This window comes from Schistocerca nitens, chromosome 4 (assembly GCF_023898315.1).
Source record: "Schistocerca nitens isolate TAMUIC-IGC-003100 chromosome 4, iqSchNite1.1, whole genome shotgun sequence".
Taxonomy (NCBI): domain Eukaryota; kingdom Metazoa; phylum Arthropoda; class Insecta; order Orthoptera; family Acrididae; genus Schistocerca; species Schistocerca nitens.
Genome location: NC_064617.1, coordinates 685,322,236 through 685,334,871, shown reverse-complemented (window position 1 = coordinate 685,334,871; position 12,636 = coordinate 685,322,236). Strand labels below are relative to the sequence as shown.

Here is a 12,636-nt window from a genome sequence, read left to right as displayed (position 1 = left end):
GGAGTAGTACCGCAGGCTAACACCAAAACTGTGTTAAGGTTCTTTACAGGAGACGCCAGGAATCAAGCCGCCTGAGTTAATGACCGGAAAACTGTCAACTAGGAGGAAATACTGAGCGGGCCGAGGTGAACACGGAAGCGATTGCTACAGGGGGGAACGGCCGAGCGCCCCAGTCCGCGAAAGAAGTTGAATGACATCATGGCAATAGGCACATCGTCGTACTGGTGATACAGCAGTGTCATAAGAAAGCCCAGTTGTAACATCACAATAACTATTCAGTCACTGACGCAGCAGAAAAGAGTGCTGAAGACGAAGTTACGGAAGTCTGAAACCACTATGAGAGCTGACCACACGAGAAAACTAGTGCACGTGATGCTAGTGCTACCAGAACCACACCAGAGCGCTGGGAAAACGCCAGTATAAACACTACGCCTTCATTAACGTCACTCTCAGTTGCAGCTGTTCCGTGCTGCAGTAGAAGGCTATGTTAGTCGACTCTCTGTACACCTAATCGTCTACAAGCCCGCCCGGTTAGCCGTGAGGTCTAACGCATTGCTTTCCGGGTGGGAAGGCATGCCGGTCCCCGGAACGAATCCGCCCAGTGCTGGCCAGTCTGTGGGTGGTTTTTAAGGTGGTTTTCCATCTACCGCGGTGAATGCGAGCTGGTTTCACTTATTCCGCCTCATTTACACTATATCGGCGATTGCTGTGCAAACACTTTCTCCACGTAGACCATAATTACTCTAGCACCCAAACATTGGGGTTACACTCTGGTGTGAGACGTTCCCGGGGAGGGTCCACTGGGACCGAACCGCACAATAACCCTGGATTCGGTGTGGGGCGGCGGTGGGGTGAGTGGACTGCTATAGCTTGTTGTGGGGTTGTGAACCACTGAGGACTACGACGGTGACGAAGCCTCTCCGTCGTTTCTAGGTCCCCAGTTCCATACAGTACTATACAATACAATCGTCTACAATCATCTATGGTGTCGCAAGTCTCACTGTAGAGCCTCTGTCACTGCATGCTGCAGCGCCGACTTCTGAGTCATCACTAATGGAGTGCAGAGACCGCCATCACTCTCCTGGCCTACTGGAGGCTTGACCACAGGCCCAAGAGGCTGTACGCCAACCGCCGTGGTGAGGGTGAGCTACTGTTCTACTCACACCGTCCCTACAGCCGACACTGATACTGCCGGGCTCTCCTAACTGGAGACCGCGAGTCGAACTCTAGACGAGAATGAGTACTTCAGGCTGGGCTGGAGGGGGAGTCTCCTGGGCAGATGCCCTCAATGAGAGCACTTCGGAGATCAGCGCGTCGGAGATCAGCCTGCAGTGGCTGCTGTCCGCCACCGTCCATAGAGGACCACGCCAGACTGGCCGCCTGCTAGCCAGCGACCTGTAATGATATAACGGCTGCCACACTAGCCTATAGTCGACACATTACTTCTGACGGGCGATGCGCACCCACTAACGCTGACACGGTTCACACACTGCTGGCCCGGCTGAGCTGCCAGTTCAAAATGGGTCAAATGGCTCTGAGCACTATGGGACTTAACATGCGAGGTCATCAGTCCCCTAGACTTAGAACTACTTAAACCTAACTAACCTAAGGACATCACACACATCCATGCCTGAGGCAGGATTCGAACCTGCGACCGTAGCAGCAGCGCGATTCCGGACTGAAGAGCCTAGAACCGCTCGGTCACAGAGGCCGGCTGACAGTTCCTGGGGAGGACAGTCCTGTATTTCTGATTGATAAATGTTCCACTAAGAATAATGTTTCCTTGATGGTCTCGAGCGTGGATGGATCCTCCTCATTGCAACCTGCTCGGCCCAATCATGACAACCGTCATGCAGTGGACCCATCGAGTGAGATGGGCAGTACTTAACTGACTGGACTCACATTTGGGAGAACGGTAGTTCAGAGCCGTGTCGGGCTAGCCAGATTTAGGTTTCCCATGATTTCCCTAAATCACTCTAGGCAATTGCTGGGGTGGTTCCTTTGAAAAGGTCATGGCCGATTTCCTTCCCCCTCCTTGACACAGTCCGAGCTTTTTGTTCCATCTCTTGAACTCAATGTCGATGGTACGTTTAATCCAGTCTTCCTTCCTTCCTTTTCCCATAATAATTTTCGTCGCCAGATTACTCCTGAGTTCCTTGTAGATAACATCACTCAACAAATCGATTATTTTCTATTCATACAACACAGTGTCCATTACAACCGTAACATTCCCTTTAACGGCCTGGAGAATCAAAATGGGCTCATTGCTCCTCATTTCTCATTATAGCGACTCTTTCTTCCTTTGTGATGTGTTTGGATCGTTTCGCTCTTTGTAGGATGCATAGTGTATACTGTCTTGTCTTTTAGGTTTAGAATTGTGAGAACTGTCCTAGTGTCGATCAACAGACTGAGTAATTTCTTCTGTACTGGTGCTTGTAGGCGTAGCTATAAAGTTCTGTCACCTGGACGGTACTTCCGTCGCTGCTTCGTTGACAGTCAGTGACGACAGGTTTATGCTGATTCAAGATGCATTCACATTCTTCTTTCTTTCCTTGTTCGTTCCTCGAATTTCTTCTTCTGGCGTTTTAAGAAAAAAAATTTTTTTTTTGCGATTTCTGTCGTTTTGTTCTAGTCTCTTTCCGTCAGTTTGGACGGCACCCACAAATACTTCTTAGCATCATTCTTCCGTATTGTTGATGCCCAGATTGCTACAAAACTGGTGACTCCTTTTCCATAGCAAAGCACTGCAGGCACGTTCGTAAACGGCTCCTGATTTTGGACGAGCCGTAAATAATTTAAGCGAGTGATTACGTGCTTGCCCACTATGCAGTTGGCCCGGGTTCGATTCCCGGCCGGGTTGGAGATTTTCTCCGCTCGGGGACTGGGTGCTGTGTTGTCATCTCATCATCATCTCATCATCACCGACGCGCAAGCGCCCACTGTGCTGTCGCCTGAAATACGATTTGCATCCGGTGGCCGAACTCTCCCGAATAGGGCCTCCCGGCCAACAATGCCACATGCTCAATTCGATTTATTTCGGGACTTGGGAATCACGCCACCTCTAAAAAAAAAAAAAAAAATCAGATCATTGAGTAGCTTTTCTTTCGTCTTCCCCAATAATTCCAAATATCGTATACGTTAGCAAACTTCCTTTCCACGCAGATCACTGTAGTAAATACATAGACTTCCGCGACAGGAGTCAGTCTTGTTTAAAATGCTAAAATACTAAAATATTCAAGGTATCGCGCTTTCTCAGGGTACAGACCAATTTAGCTGGAGAGTGGTTGCTTCAGCATACTGCGTTCCTAACCGTGTCTTAAGACCCATCGACGTCAAATTTCTTATATTTTGTTGGCCCTAAAATACTACTGATCGGTGGTATTGCAACAATACTCAAAAGAAAACAATAGTGTTATTATTTACGTAGTAGATGGTTGTGACTCCCAAACATAGGAAACTTACTTCTAAATTTGTTCATATATTACATGTTAACACATTTTTCCTTTGTGGATGCTTAGTATATGATATGACGTTTTTCTTCAATAAAAGTTTAATTTATAGTACTTCTGCGCCGTACTTACCATTGTTATCATACAAGCACTTGAACTGAACGGTGGTACATGTATTGAGATTGCCTGAAATGAAAAATTACAATGAGTATATCTGTATTAGGTATAAGAAAATGAAACATAAAGAGTGAAAAATAGGTGGCAATGACTTGTGGTTACACTTCAGACCTACTTTCTTGTGACAGCTATACCGTTTAGTGTTGCCATTCCATACAAAGTGTTGGTAATACTGGCTTTTTGACGCACGACGAAGGTGGTGGGTGTGTCCGTGAATCAGTTCGCCACACATGCTCCGCCCAGTTTGTTGGGCTGTGCCAGATGACTAATCGATTTTAACCGAACTGCACGAAGTAGAAGTGACCTTGAAAAGATGCTTGAGAAAATCACTGCCCTTTTTAACAGTTCAGACTGGTATGTGAGGAGCATCTGCCTCACAAAAGGTGTGACGAAGATTTTCTCGTCTTTATCAACCAGATCGATTAGACAAATATCATCTGTCTTTATCAATAATGTTATGTTCACTATTCTATTATTTCATGTTTATTACTGACTTTTTTTATTAATACCAAAAGCAAAATATGTATTTTCGAATATCTAAAATTGTATTTGTAAATGTATTTTTTTGTTGTACATTGTGTGATACTAATGTAAAATTTGAGGTTTGTATAATGATATACTTTGGCCATCAGAACTTAATTAATATCTAGGTTTTATAACCGAAGTTATAAGAGGAAGACAGAAGAAATGGTGTTAATGGTGAACGGAGTTTGATGGAGGCATGTTTCCGAAAGAACGGTTCATGTACTACCGAAAAAGAAATATTTTCAAGAAATCTGTAGACAGCGGGATGAAGAAAACTGTGCGGAACGAAGAGCTACAACGAAGAAAATTAAAGCGAAGCGCTTTTGGACAACTGAATAGCCTATGAAGAGTGTAGTGAACATTAATGGAGACGTGTTAGCACTGGACGACCGTCTCTAACTTACAGTATGCCATATATTGACGACATACTGACTTAAACATTGTAATGCTTAAAGCTGCTGGTAGCCAGCAACAACACTCCAAGATAGGAAATCAGAGACACAATGCAGAGATCAGGCAAAAGTAACAGCGTTTAGGTTACCGTAGGTAAACAGTAACGGCAGAGATCTGCCAATTGCAGACGCTCTGGGTAGCTGACCCAGGGTCGAAATTTGGCTCTAGAAAATTATCTGGTAACTCAAAACAACACCTAGGCTCTATTGTAAGGTGTCACAGTAGAAGATGGCCACAAACAGGCACGCCTTAGCACGGACAGCAAGCTTGATCTGGAGAACAGCAACGTCAGCGGGAGTGAGATGGGAAATGGGTAAAACTTGTGGAACACCAATCCCCACTCACGACGGGTCTCAGCGCGGGGCAGAATGATGTACAGCGATACGACAAAAATCACGGGACCGCGATATACACATATTCAGATAGCGCTAGAATCGCATACATAAGGTATAAAACGGCAGTGAATTGGCGGAGCTGTCATTTGTACTCTAGTGATTCGCGTGAAAAGGTTCCCAACGTCATTATGGCCACACAACTGGAATTAAGACTTAGAACGCGGAATGGCATTTGACGCTAGACGGATGGGACATTCCATCTTGGAAATCGTTAGGAAATTCAACATTCCGAGACCCACAGTGTCAAGAGTATGCCGAGAATAAGCTCGCCCGGTTGGCCGTGCGGTCTAACGCACGGCTTTCCGGGCGGGAAGGAGCGCCTGGTCCCCGACGAATCCGCCCGGCGGATTTGTGTCGAGGTCCGGTGAGCCGGCCAGTCTGTGAATGGTTTTTAGGCGGTTTTCCATCTGCCTGAGCAAATGCGGGCTGGTTCCCCTTATTCCGCCTCAGCTACACTATGTCGGCGATTGCTGCGCAAACAAGTTCTCCACGTACGCGTACACCACCTTTACTCTACCACGCAAACATAGGGGTTACACTCGTCTCGTGTGAGACGTTCCCTGGGGGGTCCACCGGAGGCCGAACCGCACAATAAACCTGGGTTCTGTGTGGGGTGGAGGAGGGGTGAAGTGGACTGCGGTAGGCATCGTGGGGTTGCGAACCACTGCGGCTGCGGCGGGGATGGAGCCTCTCCGTCGTTTCTAGTTCCCCGGTTAACATAACATAACATGCCAAGAATACCACTCACCATGGACAGCGGAATGGCTCTGAGCACTATGGGACTCAACTGCTGAGGTCATTAGTCCCCTAGAACTTAGAACTAGTTAAACCTAACTAACCTAAGGACATCACAAACATCCATGCCCGAGGCAGGATTCGAACCTGCGACCGTAGCGGCCTTGCGGTTTCAGACTGCAGCGCCTTTAACCGCACGGCCACTTCGGCCGGCGGACAGCGCTATGGTCGACGGCCTTCACTTAACGACCGAGAGCAGCGGATTGTGCGTAAGATTGATAGTGCTAACAGACAAGCAACACTGCGTGAAACAGCCGCAAAAATCAATGTGGGACGTACGGGGAATGTACCTTTTAGGACAGGGTAGCGAAATATGGCTTCAGTGGGATATGGCAGCAGACGACCGAAGCGAATGTCTTTCCTAACAGCGTGACACCGCCTCAGTACCTCTCCTGGGCTCGTGACAATGTAGGTTGGACCCTAGACGACTGGCCTGATCAGATGAGTCCCAATTGCAGTTAGAAAGAGTTGATGGTAGGGTTCCAGTGTGAGGCAAACCCCGCGTAGCTATGTGTTGTGTGTGAGGCGGAACTATGGGCCTCATGGAAGAAAGGTGACCCGGCTGAGTCACGCAATTTGACTCTTAGTATGATCACGAGGTGTGGCCATTAATTGCACGCGTTGATCACGTAGGCTGACGTGAGGATCAATGAACTATACTTGATGGGATGTATCTGGAACATCTTAGGTGATTAGAAAGTTAGTAGACAGGAATACAATCAAATACTTAGCTTTAATTCAGCATCAGTGGTGGGTGAACGTCGATCTTGATTTTGTACAATAATTTTTACAAGTGCAGTTATAGATTGAACTGCGATTACTTCTTTACAGTTCTGATTGCTTCACACATGTAGATCAATTGTCAATGCATAAAATGTACGTGGCGCCTGGCTAGGTCGTAGCTACTGACTTAGCTGAAGGTACTGCTAACTAGCGTCTCTGTAAATGAGATCTCTAAAGCTATAACAAGTGAACCATTACTATTAAAGTCGGCTGTAGAACTGGCCAGACCAACCGAGTGGCGGCTGTCGGTCTGCTAGAGTCGACAGTGGCGACTCACGGGTCCGATGTGTCCTGACGGACAGCGGCCGATTTGAAGCCTAAAACCTAGCAAGTGTGGTGCCTAGCGGTGACACCATACTATGAACCCAAATTGTTAGCGGGCACAGTGCAAGCTGGTGGTGACTCCATATGGTATGGGCAGTGTTTTCATTGAATGGACTGCGTCCTCTGGTACAACTGAACCGATCACTATCTCTAAACGGCTATGTTCGGCTACTTGGAGACCATTTTCAGCCATTCATTGACTTCGTGTTCCGACACAACGACGGAATTTTTATGCGCCATGTCGCTGGGCCACAATTGTTTGACGAACATTCTGAACAACTAGAACTAATGATTTGGCCACCCAGACCGCCCAACGTCAGTTCCATCTAACATTTATGGGACAAAATCGAGAGGTCAGTTCGTGGACAAAACCCTGCAACGGCAACACCCTCACAGCTAAGGATGGCTATAGAGGCTGGATGACTCAGTATTTCTGCAGGGGACTTCCAACGACTAACTGAGCTCATCCCACGTCGAGATGCTGCAGTAACCCAGGCAAAAGGAGATTCGGCACGGTATTAGGCGGTGTTCCATAACTTTTATCACCTCAGTGTGGAACACTGTTGCTGCTAACCATAATAAGGAGGGCAGTGACGTGGAGCTCTCAACTGAATTCTGTTGCTGCCAAAGTTTGTTAATGTAAAAACCAGGAACGCCCCTACCTAAATAATAGGAAGAGTGGAGGGATCTGGAAGTGTTTGGCCAGAGGTACTCTGAAGATACAAAGACGCATATCGTATTAGCCGGAGCCTGTAGAGTGCCGGCGGTTTGGTGGACCGGTTATGGATAGGAACAAATAGTGCGCCGCCGCAGTAGATTGTTGGGAAGCGAAATCCGTGTCACTCGTCGCCAACCTCTGGTAAGCTACGTCAAGTCTGTTTTAATCACATGGAGAGCTGCTCTCGGTGCTTATGCTTTTTCATTTTAGTCATCAGTCGTCTGACTGGTTTGATGTGGCCCGCCATCGATTCCTTTACCATCTACGTCTCAGAGTAGCACTTGCAATCTACGTCCTCAGTTATTTACTGGATATATTCCTCTCTCTGCTTCCTCTACAGATTTAGCCCTCTACAGCTCCCTCTAGTAACATGGAAGTCATTAACTGATGTCTTAACATATGTCGTACCATCCTGTCCCTTCATCTTGTCAATGTTTTCCATGTATTCCTTTACTTACCAATTCGATGCAGAACCTCCTCATTCCTTATCTGGTCAGTCCACCTAATTTTCAACATTCGTCTGTAGCACCACATCTCAAATGCTTCTATTCTCTTCTGTTCCAGTTTTTCCACCGTCCACGTTTCACTACTATACAATGCTGTGCTACAAACGTACATTTTCAGAAGCTTCTTCCTCAGTTTAAGCCCTATGCTTGATACTCGTAGACTTCTCTTGGCCAGAAATGTCCTTTTTGCCAGTGCTAGTCTGCCTTTGATGTCCTCCTTGCTCCGTCCGTCTTGGTTATTTTCCCACCTAGGTGGACGAATTCCTTAACTTCAAGTATTACGTGACCATGAATCCTGAAGTTAAGCTTCTCGCTGTTCTCATGTCTGCTGCTTCTCATTACTTTCGCCTTTCTTCGATTTCCTCTCAGTCTATATTCTGTACTCGTTAGATTGTTCATTCCATTCAATACATCATGTAATTCTTCTCCACTTTCACTAAGCGAATCGTATCATTGATATCCTTTCACCTTGAATTTTAATTCCACTCCTGATCCTTTCTTTTATTTCCTACCCCTATTTTTCTCAGAGTTGGGAACATCTTGCACCATTTTACATTGTTGAACGCTTTTTCCAGGTCGACAAATTATATGAACGTGTCCTGATTTTTCCTTAGTCTTGCTTCCATTGTCATTCGCAACGTCAGAATTGCCTCTTTGTTGCCTTTATCTTTCCTAAAGCCAAACTGATCGTCATCTGACACATCCACAGTTTTCTCTTCCATTCTTCTGTATATTATTCTTGTAAGCAACTTGGATGCATGAGCTGATAAGCTGATTGGGCGATAATTCTCGCATTTGTCAACTATTGTAGTCTTCGGAATTGTGTGGATGATATTTTTCCGAAAATTAGATGGTATGTATCCAGAGTCATACATTCTACACACCAACGTGAAAAGTCGTTTTGTTGCCACTTCCCCGAATGTTCTTAGAAATTCTGATGCAATGTTATCCATTCCTTCTGTCCTATTTTATCTTGAGTCCTTCAAAACTCTTTTAAAAATTCTGATTCTAATACTGGATCCTTTGTCTCTTCTAAATCCTGTTTCTTCTTCCATGGCATCAGGCAAATCTTTCCCCTCATAAAGGCCTTCAATGTTCTCCTTTCACCTATCCGCTCTCTCCTCTGCATTTAACAGTGGAATTCCCGTTGCACTCTTTATGTTACAACCCTTGCTTTTAATCTCACCGAAGGTTATTTTGACTTTCTTATATGCTGAGTGAATCGTTCCAACAATCATTTCTTTTTCGATTTCTTCACATTTTTCATGCAGCTATTTCGTCTTAGCTTCCCTCCACTTCATATTTATTTCATTCCTCAGTGACATGTGTTTCTGTATTGCTGAATTTCTTTCCAAGCTCTGTGATCACTATCTTTAGGGATGCCCATTCCTCTTCACCTGTACTGCCTAATTAGCTGTTCCTTACTGCTGTAGATATAGTCAGTCCAAACAAATGCTGCTCTTTACGACTTTCATGCGACGCCCATTGTCGTCGAAAAGCGTCCATTCGATTCCCAATACAAACAAAATATTTATGGATACGTCGAATTATGCAATAGATCAATTTTGGACTGTTGTACCGAATGGGCACATAAAATTTCGCTTTAAAACTCATTTTCTACGGGAAACATGTAGACGCTTCTCGTTGACACTGGGCGTTGTCCTGAAAGATGTGATGAGCAGTATTTGTTTGGACTGAGTCCGGCTATATATTGCAAAAATAAATAGCAAATATCTGCCGAAACACTGGAGAAAATGTGGCTGACGATTCTTAGGAGAGATATCTTTGATATACACCGACGCAGATAAATGTATTCCACTGACGCCAAATGACCGCTATCTGTGACTTCAGTGGTGTCGAGAGAGAGCTCATTGGAGGGCAGGGTGGAGGTCTGTTGTGTTTTCTGATGAAACCTGGTTCTGCTTCGGTGCCAGTGACGGTCGTGTGTTGATTAGAACGAAGCCAGATGAGGGCCTGCAATCAAAGTTGTTGTGTGCTAGACACACTGGAAACACACTTGGAGTTATGGTCTGGGGTGCGATTTCGTACGACAACAGGAGCACCATCTTGGTTATACCACACACTTTGACTGCAAATGTTTCTGTCAGTCTGGTGATTCGACCTGCTGTGCTGCCATTCGTGAACAGCATTCCATGGTGTGTATTCCAACGGGATAACGCTCGCCCACATGCCACTGTTGTAACTCAGCAAGCTCTACGGAGTGTTGACACACAGCCTTGGCCTGATCGATCACCAGTTCTGTCTCCAATCGAGCACACATGGGACATCATAGGACGACAATTCCGGCGTCATCCACAACCAGCATTCACCATCCCTGTATTGACCGGCCAAGTGCAACAAAATGGAACTCCATCCAACAAACTGACATCCGGCATCTGTACAATTCAATGCGTGTATGTTTGCGTGTTTGGATTCAATATTCTGGCGATTACACCGATTATTAATGTACCAGCATTTCACATTTTCAATGGCGTATTTCGCGCGTACATTAACATGTGATCCTGTAATATTAATCACTTAAATATATTACTTAGATAAATGTATTCCCGAAATTTCATTACTCTACATTAATTATTTTTTGATCTTGCGATTTTTTCCGTCATTGTACTTTCGTTAAGACAGTAGTGAGAGTCGTTTATTCCAATTTTTACTCTCTTAAACTGAGAGCAGCTATAAGGATACCTCCACAAAGCAACGGAAGAGCATCAGCTAACCGATTCAAATGCTGATCCTCGATGTCACTACTGCAAGTACTTACTGCAGTGTGTATATGAAGGAAAGAATGATAATGAAATGCTTTTCATTTATGGAGCATGGCTGCGTTTGTTGGGGTGCCTGAACTCAAAGAATAATTCGCCTCTGAGTTCTGAAAACCCCCGTCAGTTTCATCAAGGGTCTCCACATGGCGTAAGAAAAAGAAAACTTGGTGTGCAATTCGTGCAAGACGAGAAGCTGGGCCGAACTTTTATCACCAAAACATAACTTCTAATAGGTGCGTGAACGACGAACTGTAATTTTTTGACAGAGGACTGACAATTAATGACTTGGCGAACTATTATTTCATGCACGGAATCGCCATAGCGCTTGGGAACAGTTAGTCTCACAGTACCAAAATGGTTCAAATGGCTCTGAGCACTATGGGACTTAACATCTGTGGTCATCAGTCCCCTAGAACTTAGAACTACTTAAACCTAACTAACCTAAGGACATCACACACATCCATGCCCGAGGCAGGATTCGAACCTGCGACTGTAGCGGTCACGCGGTTCCAGACTGAAGCGACTAGAACCGCACGGCCACACCGGCCGGCTCTCACAGTACCCAATTGCTACATTGGAATTACTGACCTCTGATAAAACTTTAATTTGAAACTGAGCAGTGGAATTTGTAATTGTTCTGCTACGATGAGATAAAAAAAATTTCAGATGTTTCCTTTCTAAATATTGCGCAATGTAGCTAAGGGATACCAAGATGGACATTTTCGACTCTTTTGCGCACAGAACACGTAGGAAAAGAAATCTGTCATTGGTGGAAACCATAGGGACAAAAAACAAACTGCGAGACTTCCTTCATTGTGTTGAACATACAAGGTATTAGTAATTACACTGGTGTGTAAAACTTAAGATCTTAAGTAACTCTCCCGTGAAGTGGACCTGCCAAGTAATGTGGGTCGGTGAAACCTGGACCATACACTGAGGTGACAAAAGTCATGGAATACCTGATAATATCGCGTCGCACCTCCTTTTACCAGCCCGAGTCCGTGGTCTAGGGGTCAGAGGTTTAGCTACCCTCTGTAATAAAAAAACTGAGTGAACGGATCAACGAATAACCTGAACGGGTGTCGTCGGACGTCCACCACGAACAAATTCCAAATTCAACGAACAGTGTAGAACAAAATGATTATATATATATATATATATATATATATATATATATATATATATATATATATATATATATAAGGGGTAGCGTCTTTGATTCATAATCAGAACGTCTTCGTCCCGGGTTTGAATCCCGCCGCTGCTTAAATTTTGATTAATAATCAGCATTGGCGTTTGTAGACTTTCGGCATAAGAAGTGACCCTCATCCTGCCAACAGTCTTGTCAAAGAGGGCGGAGGAACGGACAGAGGTTCAGGGCACACTCTGGTCCTAGGGGTGGGAAACTGCCCCTAAAGGTGGCAATCATCAACGGCATGAGAATGCGGAAGGCAATGGAAACCATTGCATTAAAGTCACGTAACGTGTATCCACAGGACATGTTGCCTGTAGTTGAAGAAGTGTCATGATGATCTCTCCATTGGCAAAAGATTCAGGAATAGTCCCCCATTCGGATCTTCGGGAGGGGACTGCCAAGGGGGAGCTTACAATAAGGAAAAGACTGAATAATCAACGGAAGAATAGCGTTCTACGAGTCGTTGCGTGGAATATCACAAGCTTGAACATGGTAGGGAAACTAGAAAATCTGAAAATCGAAATGCAGAGTCTCAA

At 45.2% G+C, this 12,636-nt stretch overlaps 1 protein-coding gene across 1 annotated transcript in view; it reads right to left on the bottom strand.

Moving 5' to 3' along the window:
- LOC126252501 (pickpocket protein 19-like) overlaps positions 1-12,636 on the bottom strand; it is a 150,639-nt gene that overhangs the window by 53,051 nt on the left and 84,952 nt on the right. The window contains exon 8 of the mRNA XM_049953396.1: positions 3,582-3,635. Coding sequence (XP_049809353.1) covers positions 3,582-3,635 — 54 coding nt within the window. The remainder of the gene's footprint in view (positions 1-3,581; positions 3,636-12,636) is intronic.